The sequence below is a fragment of the Anolis sagrei genome, chromosome 5 (genome assembly GCF_037176765.1).
Source record: "Anolis sagrei isolate rAnoSag1 chromosome 5, rAnoSag1.mat, whole genome shotgun sequence".
Taxonomy (NCBI): Eukaryota; Metazoa; Chordata; class Lepidosauria; order Squamata; family Dactyloidae; genus Anolis; species Anolis sagrei.
The window spans coordinates 13,113,829-13,130,709 of record NC_090025.1 but is presented as its reverse complement, the minus strand read 5'-3'; the positions used below and the strand labels follow the sequence as shown (position 1 = coordinate 13,130,709).

Below are 16,881 nucleotides of genomic sequence, written 5' to 3'. Positions count from 1 at the left end.
GACCAAATTTGGCATAAATACCTGATACACCCATATTTGAACACTGGTGGCATCGGGTGGGGGATTGATTTTGTCATTTGGGAGTTGTAGTTGCTGGGATTTATAGTTAACCTACAATCAAAGAGCATTCCAAACTCCACCAATGATGGAATTGAACCAAACTTGGCACACAGAATTCCCATGACCAACAGAAAGTACTAGAAGGGTTTGATGGACATTGACCTTGAGTTTTGGAGTTGTAGTTCATCTACATCCCGAGAGCATTGTGGACTCAAAACAATAATGGATCTGGACCAAATTTGGCATGACAATCAATATGCCCAAATGTGAACTCTGCTGGAGTTTGGGGAAAATATACCTTGACATTGGGAGTTGTAGTTACTGGGATTTATAGTTCACCTACAATCAAAGAGCCTTCTGAACCCCACCAAGGTTAGAATTGGGCCAAACTTCCCACACAGAACACTCATGACTAACAGAAAATACTGTGTCTTTAGCGACCCCTCTGACACCCCCTCACGACCCCTCCAGGGGTCCCGACCCCCAGGTTGAGAAACGCTGACCTACAGAGACACTCGCAATGTCATGCTCTTGGCTCCTTCTTCCCAACTCGAGGCTTAAAGTCCCATTTCAGTCCCTTCATCAACGTAAACGACTTAAATCAAGAAATGGTTTTCTAAGATCTAAAGAGACACTAGCTGGAACACTCAGCAGTGAGAGTCCAAAAGTGGCAGGCTCAAACCCAGAGCCTCAATCAATGGCTGATACCAAATGACAGACTCCTCCCTGGGCACACAGAAAACTGGGCGACTTGGAAGGTGCTGAACAGACTGCGCTCTGGCACCACAAGATGTAGAGCCAACCTTAAGAAATGGAGCGACAAAGTGGAATCCATGACATGCGAGTGTGGAGAAGAGCAAACCACTGACCACCTGCTGCAATGCAACCTGAGCCCTGCCACATGCACAATGGAGGACCTCCTTGCAGCAACATCAGAGACACTCCAAGTGGCCAGATACCGGTCAAAGGACATTTAATCAACTACCAAACTCACACATTTTGTATTTTCTTTGCTTTGTTCTGTTAGAAATGTAATATAATTGATTGGCTGCCCTGACACAAGAAATATAAATAAATAAATAAATAAATAAATAAATAAATCCAAACCCAAGTAACGAAGGTGGAGGCATTACTTTTCATTCAACCCTTAGAATCATAGAATCAAAGAGTTGGAAGAGACCTCATGGGCCATCCACTCCAACCCCATTCTGCCAAGAAGCAGGAATATTGCATTCAAATCACCCCTGACAGATGACCATCCAGCTTCTGTTTAAAAGCTTCCAAAGAAGGAGCCTCCACCACACTCCGGGGCAGAGAGTTCCACTGCTGAACAGCTCTCACAGTCAGGAAGTTCTTCCTCATGTTCAGATGGAATCTCCTTTCTTGTAGTTTGAAGCCGTTGTTCCACGTCCTAGTCTCCAGGAAAGCAGAAAACAAGCTTGCTCCCTCCTCCCTGTGGCTTCCTCTCACATATTTATTCTTGGCTATCATATCCCCTCTCAGCCTTCTCTTCTTCAGGCTAAAGATGCCCAGCTCCTTAAGCCGCTCCTCATAGGGCTTGTTCTCCAGACCCTTGATCATTTTAGTCGCTCTCCTCTGGACATATTCCAGCTTGTCAATATCTCTCTTGAATTGTGGTGCCCAGAATTGGAAAACAATATTCCAGGTGTGGTCTAACTTATTGGCACTTAAGACTATTATTTCCTGAGACTATACATAATTTTACCTGGAAGACCTGTTAAATAGATCCTGCATCTAAAAAAAACAAAACATGTAGTACTACAAGGCTTAAGACACAATTGCAACTGAATCCAGACAGGTAAATAAAACCTGGATCTTAACATGTCCCATTAGGAATACAAGTGTGTGTTCAGAAGCAAACCAATCGATGCGCTCGGGGGCTCGATTGCGCGCGCCTAGCCCTGCTCAATCCATTGCTCGGCGTGTGATTAAGCTTCCTTTCTTCCCCTTCACCCGGCGTTGCGTCGCCTTTCCTCAGCTTATTGACTCCGACCGGCTCGCGAAAGAGAGAGAGAGAAAGAGAAGCAAATCGCGTTTCACCGAATACTTTTTGACCCTTTCAGGCACTTGTAGGGCACCTGATTGCTGAAACAGCTGGGAAGGAGGGAGGAAAAAAAAAAAAAAACCCTGGAAAGGCCTCGCGCCACTCGAGGAGGCGGGGCCTTTTGGTCGCTGATGCTGTGACGTCACAGCGGGCCGCAGCCAATCCCGAGCGACTTCGCGCCAAATTCGAACGCCGGGGAAAGAAAGAGGCGCGCGCGCGCTCGGCAGAACTTGAACTCTTTTGGCCCCTCAGTCTCGCCGTTTCAACCCAAAGAGTTCCTCTTCCATGGCGACTCCACCTAAACGAAGCCGGGCGGAGAAGAGCATCAAGAAGATCGCCATCGAAGGCAATATAGGTAAGGGAGAGGCAGGTTGGTGCCATAGTATTGAGCCAGGACATTTGAAATGGTGTCAAAGTGCACTCAATTGTACAATTTAGGCCTGGGCAAAGCTGGGGCCCTCCAGGTGTTTTGGACTCCAACTCCCACAATTCCTAACAGCCCAGGCCTGATAATACACTAGTCCAACTTCCTGCCATTCAGGAAACACACAATCAAAATACCCACATCCAGCCTCAGTTTAAAAGTTTCCAAGAGAGGAGTTTCTATCACACTCTTGAGGCAGAGAGTTCCACTGTTGAACAGCTCATTCGATCAGGAAGATCTTCCTAATGTTCAACATCTTTATTAATGACTTAGATGAAGGGTTAGAAGGCAGGATCATCGAGTTTGCAGACGACACCGAATTGGGAGGGATAGCCAATACTCCCGAGGACAGGAGCAGGATTCAAAACGATCTTGACAGATTAGAGCAGGGGTCCTCAAACTAAGGCCTGGGGGCCGGATATGGCCCTCCAAGGTCATTTACCTGGCTCTCGCTCAGGGTCAACCTAAGTCTGAAACTACTAGAAAGCACACAACAACAACAACAACAACAACAATCCTATCTCATCAGCCAAAAGTAAGCCCACATTTCCCATTGAAATACTAATAAGTTTATTTATTTATTATTTATTTACAGTATTTATATTCTACCCTTCTCACCCTGCAGGGAGCTCAGGGCGGATTACAGTGTACATATATATGGCAAACATTCAATGCCATAGACACATAACATATATAGACAGACACTCAGAGGCTATTTAACATTCCAGCTTCTGGCCACCAGGGGAGCTGTCGCTTCCGTTTGTGACATTGATGAAGTACTTCCTCATTCTTTGCATACTTCCTGGAGATTTTTATGGCCTCCTAAATCAGTTAAATTATATTTCTTAAAATTGTTATTCATTTTAATTATTGTATTGTTTTTAAGTGTTTTTTGCACTACAAATAAGATATGTGCCTAGGAATTCATTCATGGTTTTTTCAAATTATAATCCGGCCCTCCAACAGTTTGAGGGACTGTGCCCTGGCCCTCTGTTTAAAAAGTTTGTGGACCCCTGTATTAGAGAGATGGGCCAAAACCAACAAAATAAAGTTCAACAGGGACAAATGCAAGATACTCCACTTAGGCAGGAAAAACAAAATGCAAAGATACAGAATGGGGGACAATGCCTGGCTCGAGAGCAGTACTTGTGAAAAAGATCTTGGAGTCCTTGTGGACAGCAAGTTAAACATGAGCCAAGAATGTGATGTGGCGGCAAAAAAAGCCAATGGGATTTTGGCCTGCATCAATAGGAGCATAGTGTCTAGGTCCAGGGAAGTAATACTACCCCTCTATTCTGCTTTGGTTAGACCACACCTGGAATATTGTGTCCAATTCTGGGCACCACAATTGAAGAGAGATGTTGACAAGCTGGAATGTGTTCAGAGGAGAGTGACTAAAATGATCAAGGGTCTGGAAAACAACCCCTATGAGGAGCGGCTTAAGGAGCTGGGTATGTTTAGCCTGAAGAAGAGAAGGCTGAGAGGAGACATGATGAGTTCCCTGTATAAATATGTGAGGAGAAGTCGTAGGGAGTAGGCTTGTTTTCTGCTGTCCTGGAGATAAATAAAATCCCACATTTTCTGCTTTGAAGTGGAATATATAATAATAATAATAATAATAATAATAATATAAACCTTTATTTGTACCTCGCTACCATTTCCCGAAGGACTCGGTGCCACTTACATGAGGCCGGGCCCAAATACAACAGTAAAAACAAATAACAACAACAACAACAACAAAATAACTAAAAAAAACCCAAAGCAATAACATTAACAACACACAATGATGCAATTAAAATCAATGGCAGGGCCAAATATAACAATTAAAATTAAAAAGTGCTGGCCATGACCAGGTGGAGTGTTTGGAGGGGGATGGGCATGCAGATATCATATGGCATTGTGGACTCAGATAAACCAGTTCAAAGCAGATATTGTGGGATTTTCTGTCTTTATATTCTGAGTTATATGGTTATGTGGAAGGGCCCTGAGTCTACACTACCATATAATCCAGTTCAAAGGAGATAATCTGGATTTTATACAGCTGTGTAAAAGGGGCCTCAGACTGACAGTGTCCCAGCTCATACATACATCCAAGACAGAGAATGTGTGCATACAGGAAGCGAGAGTGCTTGTGTGAGAGTAAGCAGCTGTCTATTATAAGGGATGTTTTCACTTATCAGGCTGGCAGATGGTCCTCATTATAATGGATGCACACTTATTTTAGGGTTGGAAGGATGTAGACTTAATGTGATGCCAGAAAATCTTGTATTTTGAGATGCAGGTCTTTCATAAGGACAAAGAGAAGTGCATTGTGTAACCAGTGTACCAGCTGTTAGGATTTCTGGGAGTTGAAGGCCAAAACATCTGGGGACCCAGCGGTTGAAAAACACTGATGTAGACATATGTGGACAACATAAATTTGCAGAGAAATACATGGCTACGTTAATTTGAAATCAACACTTGTTTGACATTTAGATGAAATGTAAACGTCCTAATAGCTACTTCCTGTTTGTCAACCCTGACCACCATGAATTGCAGCTGCCTCCTTATTGCTGTTTTGAAAATCCAGACAACACTAATGTGTGCACGCGCACACAGACACATATAGGAAAAATGTGATAAGCTCCCCAGTACCAGTGAAATAATGCAAAGTGTGGATATAAAATTGAGGAATATAGAGGTCAAATTGAGGAATATGGAGCCCGCGGTGGCGCAATGGGTTAAAGCGCTGAGCTGCTAAACTTGTTGACCGAAAGGTCGCAGGTTCGATTGCGGGGAGCAGCGTGAGCTTCCGCTGTCAGCCCTAGCTTCTGCCAACCTAGCAGTTCGAAAACATGCAAACGTGAGTAGATGAATAGGTACCGCTCCAGCAGGAAGGTAATGGCGCTCCATGCAGTCATGCTGGCCACATGACCTTGGAGGTGTCTATGGACAACGCTGGCTCTTCAGCTTAGAAATGGAGATGAGCACCACACCCCAGAGTCAGACATGACTGGACTTAATGTCAGGGGACAACCTTTACCTAACCTTAAAGGTCAAAAAACTATGCTGTGTTTTTTGACCTCAACACTCAAATTTTAAAGTGAACATATTACATTATTGACAGCTTCATAATATTTCTTGTTAACAGTCTAACAGGAAATCTATTCTTAAAACAAAAATTTAAGGTAAGGCCACCAGTGGCTGTTACTTAAACACTTCCTGTTTGTCAAGTGATTTGAAACTATGACTCATTTTAAAGGTCATAGTTTCAATCACTTGTAGGGGGAAAATCCATAGAGACATACAATTTTTGGATCAATCAAGATACATTTCTTGTACTGTGGTGAATATGAACAAATGCATGGCTTAAATGCGTATGGTTTCTACCCAGCTCTGTGGCAGAAGTGATACAAAAAATGTTTTGGGTCATTTCTTATGTCTGCCTCTCATTCCCTTGGGAAATGTATTTTACATTGACAAAACAGGCTACCAAAATGTTACATCTTTATGTATAGGTATTTAAACATTTCATTTACAAACTGTTAAAAATGGGTTTCATTGCCAGTGCTGTCTCATCAAACATGTCTCCATTCAAATATTGGCCTCTGGCATTTTCTAGCGAGTATGAGTGCCACAATTAAATTGTTTCATCAACTGAGTATTTTTTTCTCACAGCTGCAGGGAAGTCAACCTTTGTGAATCTTCTCAAACAAGCCAGAGAAGAGTGGGATGTTGTTCCAGAGCCGGTAGCAAGATGGTGCAACGTTCAGAACTGCCAGGATGAATGTGAGGTAGGAGGAAATGTGACTCTATGGTTGTAAAAGGGGAAGGACTTTCAATGCTGAGAATTCCTAATGCCCCGCATCCCAGAAACTTAATTTGCTTACAACTCTCTGTGCATCTCTAGATTAAAAATAAAACAACTTGGTTTCCCTTTGCTCATGCAAAGAGTGCAAATGCAGAAGTAAAACTGCAAAAATAAATATGGAAACAGATACTTTATGCAAGATTACTTTATTTGCATAATGATGTGCAGAAGAAGTTTTATAATTATTTACCAGATTGGCCTGCACAAAATATAAGAATGTTCAAGACTTTTAAAAAGGTCTGTTTTTAATCATGCTTAAAAATCTTTCCCCTTTTCCTTCAAGGCCGATTTCAAAGAGCCACTTCTCTCTTTTTTTTATTGCCAGCGCAGCAAGTCTGCTTTCTAGCGGTCAAAAGCATGAATAATGCTGAGACAGACGCCTCACTGTTGAGGTCTTTCAGTGCCTTTTAGCATTTCAAGAGCTGCTTATCCTGTATATCCAGTTTTGTATTGCATACAACAACTTCACTGTTGCCACAAATTGTTTATAATGTTTTGCTCTGAGCTATTCTCTTTAAGATCATTTTACATATTAGCCTGGTCTGAACATTAAAGTAAGTCAGAGTTGCATTCACAGTTAACAGGCTATCCAGTGATTTTCACATGTAGGATTAATTATTATGCATCACTTGCCAAGACATCCAAATGCACTCATATGCTGCTCATAGAACGGTTGCAGAGCATACAATTCCTAACTATCATACTTTTTTAACTTTTAGGCTCATTTCAATCTTGTGGAATAAGTTTTAGACAGTAAGAATTTGAAGTCTCCAGAGTGAATTTTGCTAATTTTTAATGTCTAGAGCAGGTTCGAATCCAGGGAAAGCGTGGATGAGGTCCCTCTATGAGCTCCAGCTCCTCATGCGAGGACATGAGAGAAGCCTCCCACAAGGATGGTAAAAACATCAAAACATTCTGGCGTCCCCTGGGCAACATCCTTGCAGATGGTCAATTCTCTCACACCAGAAGCGACTTGCAGTTTCTCAAGTGGCTTTTGACACAAAAAAAAAAACAAAAACAAAAACAAATAAAAACCCCATAGCTTGGTGTTGATGTGAACCAATTTATAAATGTGTGAAATTTCTTGAAATTACCAGCATGTGTGAAAGCATCTTCCAAGCATGCCTGATATTACTTGGTTTTGTTCAATACGTAGCCTTTTGTATCCCTATTCTAATTTCTCATATCTATGATTAGGCTTTCAATAGTAAAAACATAATTAGTGTTTTAGCGCTCATGGTTTTCTTATTGCGTTGGTGCTTTTTCTAAACTAAAATGCTAGTGAAAAGGTTTGAATTGATCAGCTATAGTGCCAATTTTGGTCTAGCAGGTTTTAAGTATCGCTCTGTAAAGTGTGTCCTGCTTGTTGTTGTTTTTTTTTTTTTCAGGAGGAGCTCTCAGCCTCTCAGAAGTGTGGTGGCAACTTACTCCAAATGATGTATGAGAAGCCAGAGAGATGGTCTTTCACTTTCCAGTCCTACGCCTGTCTAAGCAGAATCCGGGCTCAGCTCAAATCTCTTGAGGGGAAGATCAAAGAAGCTGAGAACCCCGTAGTCTTTTTTGAGAGATCTGTTTACAGTGACAGGTAGGAACAAGTTCCTTTAGCTACCTATCACTCTTCCAGTGCCAATACTTATGTCATTTTTTTGTATGCAGACAATTAGAATTGATTTTTTAAAACTGGAATGGACTGCAGGAGAGATGTATCCATTTATAAAATCATCATGGAACAAGAGAAGCTTATATCAAAAGTCACACATTGCTGACTCTGTTTCAGGGCTGGTTTTTGTTTTTCCTTTGCAGAAGGCAAACGCTGATAGGTTTGATATAGATGTAACCAAGGAACCTCTAAAGAGCTATTATAGGATCACCAAGCAGTTGCTAGGAGCTGTTTGAGCAGACAGCTAGTTTTTATAAGGGGATGGTTTTCCTGGAATTATATTGGAAGCATTGACACCGGCTTTGTCCTCGTTTCCTGTGGCCCCAGACCCCTTGGCAGAGTATTCAACCTGAATGTTTGTTTTGCTTATTTAAAAAGAGACTATACCCAAGGGATGGACAAAGTCCAACCTTATGGAGTGACCTAGAATCCAAGAGCATGCATATTACCACTCATTCATCACTTCTCTCCTTCCAGCTAATATGCTTTACATACATTTTAGAAAGATTAAAGGTAAAGGTTTCCCCTCGACATTAAGTCCAGTCATGCTCAGCTCCATTTCTAAATCAAAGAGCTGGTGTTGTCCGTTGACGCCTCCAAGGTCATGTGGTCTGCATGACTGCATGGAGCTCCTTCCTGCTGGAGCAGTACCTATTGATCTATCACAGTTGCATATTTTCAAATTGCCAACCTTTTGGTCAGCAGGAACGTTATTGACCCTGAATATGTTGTTGTTGTTTATTGTTTGCGTTTTCGGTTTTATTTTATTGTAATTTGTTTTTTGGGGTTGGCCTCATGTAAGCCGCTCTGAGTCCCCATTGGTGAGATGGTGGTGGGGTATAAATAAAGATTATTATTATTATTATTATTATTATTATTAGAATCATAGAATCAAAGACTTGGAAGAGACCTCATGGGCCATCCAGTCCAACCCCATTCTGCCAAGAAGCAGGAATATTGCATTCAGATTACCCCTGACAGATGGCCATCCAGCCTCTGTTTAAAAGCCTCCAAAGAAGGAGCCTCCACCACACTTATATTATTATTATTATTATTACTCTTTTTCTCGATAGATACATTTTTGCATCTAATCTATATGAGTCTGACTGTATGAATGAAACAGAGTGGACTATTTACCAAGACTGGCACAACTGGATGAACCAACAGTTTGGATCACGTCTTGAATTGGATGGCATTATTTATCTCCGAGCGACTCCTGAGGTAAAATAAAATGAAACAATGGCTGAGCTCTTGGACCAAGGAGGCATAATGTTATGTATTAGTGGCTGTAGCTATGGCATGGCCCTCTCCCAACCTCATGAGAGGGCATTACTGCTGTGTGGCTAGCTATAGGAACACATCTGGACACTTTTCTGTGCTTCCCCTCCCTGCTATTTGGCTGGAAGTGAGCTTGGTTATTGAATTAGGTTGGTGGAGAACTCTGAGTTCTACCATCACAAAAAAAAGACAGCCAATATCAAACACTGTGGGCAGGATTCAGGCTTCTGGTGCCTGTTTGATATTGATACCTTTTATGGCACCGTATTATTATTATTATTATTATTATTATTGTTATTATTATTATTATTAGAAACACCACAAGATTAGTCCACAGCAGACACTCTGCTGGCTGTTGTATTGTATCACACGTCGGACACTTCCCAAGTGTCTGGGACTGTGTGATGTTTGGCGAATAATGCATGCATATCCCAGTAAGGTGGCTTGCAGCTGGCAGATGGTAATTTTGTCAGCGCCGATTGTGTTTAAGTGCAGGCCAAGGTCCCAGTGTGCCGATCACCACTGGGACCACCTTGACTGGCTTGTGCCAAAGTCTTTGCAATTCGATCTTTAAATCCTCATATCGTGTCAGCTTTTCCAATTGTTTCTCTTCAATCCTGCTGTCACCCGGGATTGCAACATCGACAATCCATACTTTGTTTTGTATTATTATTATTATTATTATTATTATTATTATTATTATGCTTTTCTCCCTAAACAAGATCCAAAGCAGCTCACAACATTTTAAGACAATACAAATCAACCATACATAAAACAATAAACAATAAAAGTATTGGGTACTTTGCAGTGATGTAACTGTCAATAACCCTGGCACGATGTACTTTTTATAGCTACAGGGAACAATTTGAAAAAAGATATAGAGAAAGCTGCCCCACAAGATCTTAAGCAGCTTATGAGTCAGTATAGCAGTGGCTTTCTCTTCATTGACCACCTAACGCATCATTGTGCCTACAGGTATTTTATTCCTGGTATCTATTGTTATACCAATGCACACAATTGTGTATCATGGTTTTTAAGGAACTATTGAAACTGCTGTAATCCAGTTCTTTCTAGAAATTTTACATCAGAGTCTTGTCTATCTTCTTTAATATTTTAGAAATGCTTGAATAGGATTTATGTGCGTGGAAGGGATGAAGAACAAGGCATTCCCATAGAATACCTGGAAAAGCTTCATTACAAACATGAGAGCTGGCTCCAGCATAGGACTTTACGGTAATCTTTCTCCAGTTATTTGTTTCTAGTGAACAGTCTTACCAATAGTCTTCTCATCATTATTTTTCATGATTCTTTAGTTCTTTAATACAGGTGGCTTTTGGCACACAGATTTCTTCAAAAGTTGGATCAGATTTTGTAGCATGCGCTGCTCAGAACTATAAGAACAGGTTCAGTAAATAACATATTAGACATACTGGATAGTCCTAGAGACTTGGTTGCTATGTCTTTAAGTTGTTTTTAAATTTATGGTGACCCTAGGCGGCGTAGCCATGTGTGATTTTATTTATTTATTTACTGTCCTTGTATACCGCCTTGTATACCGCCGTTTAATTGATGTTTTAATAACCGATGTTTTAACTGCTTGGATTTTAATTGTATTTGTTTATTTTATGGATATATATGTGTATGGCATTGAATTGCTGCCTGATGTAAGACCGCCCTGAGTCCCCTTCGGGGTGAGAAGGGCAGGATATAAATGTAAATAAATAAGTAAATACAATATATTCATGGTGTATTTTATCAGAGAGTTTGCCTTTGGCTTCTGTGGCTGAGAGGGTGTGACTTGCCCGGGGTCACTCAGTGGCTTCCATGGCTAAGTGAGGATTCGAACCAAGCCCTCCAGAGTCATTGTCCAATGCTCAAACTGCTCTACCATGCTCGCTCCTGCACATTTCCAAAAATACAGATGTGAAATTAATTGTAAAATTAATTATTTGTAACATTTATTTTTTATTTATTTACAGTATTTATATTCTGCCCTTCTCACCCCGCAGGGGACTCTGGGTGGATTACAGTGTACACATATATGGCAAACATTCAATGCCAAAGACACACAACAGATATAGACAAACAGTCAGAGGCTATTTAACTTTTTCTGGTCATCACTTTCATCGTCCATCTGTGACACTGATGAAGTACTTCCGCATTCCCCGCATGCTTTTGCTGGAGTCTTTTTTATGGCCTTGTAAATTTTGTTAAATTAGCCTCCCCACACATAGGTGGTACCTCATTTTCCTACTTGATAGATGCAACTGTCTTTCGGGTTGCAAAGGTCGACAACAAGCTACACAATTGGTCGGAAGCTCACTTCAACCCGGGCTGGCTTCGAACTCATGACCTTGTGGTCAGAAGTGATCTTAATGCAGCTGACACTCAGACAGCTGCGCCACAGCCTAACTAATATGAGTTATAGAGCAGGGAAATAGTGACAGAATCTCATGAATACACAGCAAGCCATCTGTCTTAGTAAAAAAAATTGGGATTGCATTGTTATCTTCAGAGACTCTTATATTTTTGTGTATAATGCTTTCCTTGTTTGTGTGGTTCCCCAGATAAAATAGCATATATTTTTTTTTACAGAATGGATTTTGAATACTTGCAAGACTTACCAATTCTAACACTGGATGTGAATGAAGATTTCAAGGGCAACAAAGATAGGCATGAAAACATGATCGAAAAGGTAAAATCTGTCAAAAAGACACTTTTAAAATTTTAGGCTGACTGTTTTAGTATTTAAGATATTCTGTGTTGGGATGTTTCCATAGAGCTATACCACTGCTTTATTTATTTCATTTTTATCTCACCTTTATTTTTTATTTTTTTATTTACGACATTTATATGCCGCCCTTCTCACCCCGAAGGGGACTCAGAGCAGCTTACGAGATATATATACATACTTAACAAAGACAAAAAATAGGTTTCGAGACCGGAGATAAATACTGGGAAAAGGTTATGCTCACGGGAAAAAGGGGGATCACCAAATTGTATAAAATCTTCTTATGCTGGAAGACAGAGAAAAATCAAACTAAAAATTGATATCGAAATGGACTGCAAACCTAGGACATACAATTGGAACAACAGAATGGGAAAAGATCTGGAAGACTAAATTAAAATGGATAAATTCTTATGATCTGAGGAAAAATTGGATCAAAATGATGTACCAGTGGTACATCACATGCAGTAAATTGGCAAAATGCTATAAAAATGTTCCTGACTCGTGTTGGAAATGTCAAAGAAAGAAGGGCACCTTTTTCCATTTATGGTGAACATGTGACAAAATAAAAAAAAAATTGAAAAGAGATCCACGAAATAACAAATAAGATTTCGGATATAAGAAAAGAGATGACAGCGGAATACTATCTATTGGGTATTCTAGGCTTTGAAATTGAAAAGGATAAGGACAAACTCTTCTTCCACATGGCAAGAATGGTGGCGAGGATAGTAGCAGCCAAGAAATGGAAGAATAAAGAGATCCCAACGGTGGAAGAATGGATGCTTAAACTCCTAGATATAATGAATATGGATGTATTAACAGAATATTTGAAGAACACACAAACGACTGGTGAAAACAAGACGGACTGGTCCCCGGTCAAAAACTACTTCAATATCAAGTTGACATAGACAACTGAGAGACAAGAGAAGAAGAAATTACTAATACTAACAATACCTCTTGGGCAGGCATGTAGCCGGGGGAGGGGGGGGGCCTTGGGGGGCTTCAGCCCCCCCCCCCCCCCCCCCCGAAATTCTCATGGTGGTTCGCGAATAGGCCTTACTGGTGCATTATTTAAACTGTTATGCATGGGGGTATTGGGGTAATGATACAAAAGGTTTGCTAGGCTAGACCCTCTTTCACTCAGACTCAGCCCCCCCCGAAACCCCCCCTGAAAAAAATTCAGCCCCCCCCCCCCCCCCGAAACGAAATCCTGGCTACGGGCCTGCTCTTGGGGTAAAATCAGTAAATAAGAGCACCAACTCTCCCCTTCATATCCTCCAACCCCCACACATTCTCCCCCCCCCCCTGCATTTCTCTATCCCCCCTTTTTTCTTTTTCTTTTCTTTTTCTTACCCCAAATTCTTTTTCTTACCCCAAATCCTACCAACCTACCCCCCTCTGGGTATTGTCTTATTTTACTTATAAGTTATGTCAATTATTGCCATCCTCTTGATGTATACCTTATTCAAAATACCCTTAATAAAAACTATTTTAAAAAGATATATTTTAAAAAGATATATATATGTGTGTATACAATATGTATACAATATACATATATATACAATATACATATGTATACAATATACATACAAGGGATTGCTGCTATAGCAGGTGTGGGCAAACTTTGGCCCTCCAGGTGTTTTGGACTTCAACTGCCATAATTCCTAACAGCTGGTAGACTGTTAGGAATTGTGGGAGTTCAAGTCCAACTCAGAACTGGTCCAGAGAGTGAAGTCACTATATGGCAGGCTTGGGCAAACTTCAGCCCTTCAGATAAGGGAGTCTAGATTGCAACTATTGCAGTTAGAGACCTCAATTTTTGGGAAACTTAGTTTAACACCTGATTGGCACTTCAATTTGAACAAAATTAGAGAACATGATGGTGGGAAGGTGTAGACCACTTGGCATAGAATGACCTGATGCTCAATCTATACCAGGCATGGGCAAACTTGGGGCCTCCAGGTGTTTTGGACTTCAAATCCTACAGTTCCTAACAGAAAGTGAGAGTTGAAGTCCACAACACCTGGAGGGCCCAAGTTTGCCCATGGCTGGTCTACATTGTGCTCTGGTTTACAGCGTGCCAATCATTTTTCAGTATGTACTAATGCAGAAGTTCCCTCGAACGTGATATTTACTAATCATAATCTTACCATGTTCAGTAAGCATATAACTAATATTCATATGCTTTTCTCTTTCCAGGTCAAAGAATTCTTGAGCACTTTGTAGCCTTTCCAGAAAACGCACTGCATCCTGACGTCACATGATTTCTTTGTTGCTGCCACTATTTCTGCTTTTGCTTAAAGGTCTCAGAGGACAATATTCTGCTTTTGAAGTATTGCGTGGAGTTAGCTTGTTTCAGTTTCTTACATGAAGTGTTTCCTGCAGAAATTAAGATCATGCGTACATGCCTTTGGATGTGTAATGTAACTGAAATAGTTCAGTAAAATTACAGGTTGTGTCTCTGGACTAGAAGTAATGAAAGTTGGGTGGGATTTCAAGTCCTTTTCATGAACAACCTAGAACTGGAATACTTTTACGTTCTGCAATTCTGGAGGTTCACCCCATAGGGAGGCATTTCCCACTCATGTGCCATGTGATTGAGAACGTAGAATCAGCATTTTGTCCAATCTGCTTATGTAAGAATGATGCATTTCAAAAAGAGCTATATAAATTAGCAACAGCAAACAAGCCATCTTGAATGGAGAAATGTTCGTTACCAAAAAAATCAAACTGGATCTTTAATGTCAGTCCTTTCTAGTATTTTGTTTTTGTTTCTGCAGACCAAAATATCAAAACAATTGTAAGTGTTTGCCCTTTTCAGGTAACTAGATTCTATTTCTTCGGTTCTTAAACTAGCCTATTATACCAATTTCTCACTGAAAAATGAGCATATAGTCTTAAAGCAAAAGGCCAGCAGTATGGCAAATAGGATTCCTCACCCTACTCCCAAATCTTTGAAATGAAATATTTATTATATCAACATTTTATGATGTGTGTATTTAATAGAAGCACCAGAACTGTCTCTAAATTTTATGAAATTTTTAGTTGGCCATTTTTGTTTAAAATCGGGTAATATCTATTCTTCTGGTGTCCAATTGTTGCTATGCTTCACATTTACGGATTTTTGTGTATTCCTGCATTTTCTCCTCAAGATAAAGGAGGCTTTATTTAATACACCTGTCCCTTTCCTGTTGAAACTCCATTAAAGGAAGGGACAATGGCACCTATATTTTTACTCACTAAATAAATGCAGTCTTTAAAAAATCGCTTACCATTGCAAGTACTAAAAAAGGGGTCCATTGCAGTAATATATTTTAAATTATTTGACAACTATTTTTTTGTATTGCAAAATATAAATTGTGAAACATTCCTTGGATACTGTATTTTAATATGTTTTGTTTTTCTAGACATCGTTGGTCTTTTTGAATACTTTTTGCATACCATGATTCTTCTATGTTAGCACTGAGCATTTAATGCAATCATGTTGGAAACTTTTGTTAAACTGAAATAAATATGGAAGTATCTTAGCTCTGTGTTTCTTTCAACCATTTTACGCTATCCTTGATCGACATTGCTTGCCTTTTAGTCTTTAGTGCCAAGTTTCCACGTTTTAATGTTTTCAAATTGCCAGAAATTGGGGGGTTCTCCTTCATTTTCATTTCCACAATGCTCTCAGACTGAAAAAAAAACCCCTCTGCTGGCCCAAGCAGATATAGAACGAAGTGGGTTGAATGACTACATCAGCAGTTTTGACTTGCTGTGTGCCACTCTGCTTCTGCATGCATTGCAGCTGCTGTATGCAAAAATAACCCCAGCATCCAGCCACAGACACTGACCCACCTACTCCCCAGCCCCATAAAAATTCTTTGCATTCACTGCAGTGGCTTAAGGCTGACTGTACAAGCAGCAGTTGTTGTCCTCTTAAGAACACAGTCTACTGGTTGTATTGGGCTCATTTTATTGCACACCGGGCAGGAACTGTTGGCTTTAAGAGAGAGTGTCGTTTCCAGCAGGAATGTCCTTGCTATATCTAGAAACTTTGAATTTGCTCTCGTAAAAAGGAGAGCTTCTTAGAGCACTGTAGGATAGGACCTTTTGAAATAAAACAAAAGTTGTAAATTTGTGCATCTAAGGCTGGGTGTACACTGCCATATAATCCAGATTATCAAACACATGCCAGGCCCCCCCCCCGTGGTGCAATGGGCTAAAACAGTGGTTCTCAACCTGCCCCCCCCCCAGATGTTTTTGGCCTACAACTCCCAGAAATCCCAGCCAGTTTACCAGCTGTTAGGATTTCCGGGAACTGAAGGCCAAAAACATCTGGGGACCCCAGCTTGAGAACCATTGGGTTAAAACCTTGTGTCGGCTGAACTGCTGACCAAAAGGTCAGAGGTTCAAATCCGGGAAATGGGGTGAGCTCCTGTCTGACAGCTTCAGCTACCCATGCAGGGACGTGAGAGAAGCCTCCCACAGGATGGTGAAACATCTGGGCGTCATCTGGGCAACATCCTTGAAGACGGCCAATTCTCTCACACCAGAAGTGACTTACAGTTTCTCAAGTCACTCCTGATATGGAAAAAAAAATCAAAACAGATAATTCACATTATCTGCTTTGAACTGGTTTATAGGAGTCTACACTGTCATATAATGCAATTCAAAGCAGGTAATCCAGATAATTCACATCATCTGCTTTGAACTGGTTTGTAGGAGTCTACACTGTCATATATCCAGTTCAAAGTGGTTAATCTGGATTTTATATGGCAGTGTAGATCCAGCCTTGGTTGTCACTAGATAGGAATGCTCATTTGCCTTCCAG

The 16,881-nt window shown here is 40.7% G+C and overlaps 1 protein-coding gene across 1 annotated transcript; it reads left to right on the top strand.

Moving 5' to 3' along the window:
• Positions 1-2,200: 2,200 nt before the first annotated feature.
• Positions 2,201-15,592, top strand: DCK (deoxycytidine kinase). Its single transcript, XM_060779399.2, has 7 exons — positions 2,201-2,480; positions 6,207-6,322; positions 7,788-7,984; positions 9,133-9,280; positions 10,455-10,570; positions 11,933-12,032; positions 14,265-15,592. The coding sequence occupies exons 1-7, from the start codon at positions 2,411-2,413 to the stop codon at positions 14,289-14,291; spliced, it is 774 nt and encodes a 257-aa protein (XP_060635382.2). The 5' UTR covers positions 2,201-2,410; the 3' UTR covers positions 14,292-15,592.
• The last annotated feature ends 1,289 nt before the right edge of the window (positions 15,593-16,881 follow it).

Excerpts from the sequence above, each read along its gene's own strand:
- DCK (XM_060779399.2), top strand. The coding sequence starts at position 2,411 with ATGGCGACTCCACCTAAACGAAGCCGGGCGGAGAAGAGCATCAAGAAG. Across the intron at positions 7,985-9,132 it reads AGATCTGTTTACAGTGACAG|ATACATTTTTGCATCTAATC; the intron begins GTAGGAACAAGT and ends TTTTCTCGATAG. Across the intron at positions 10,571-11,932 it reads CTCCAGCATAGGACTTTACG|AATGGATTTTGAATACTTGC; the intron begins GTAATCTTTCTC and ends TTTTTTTTACAG.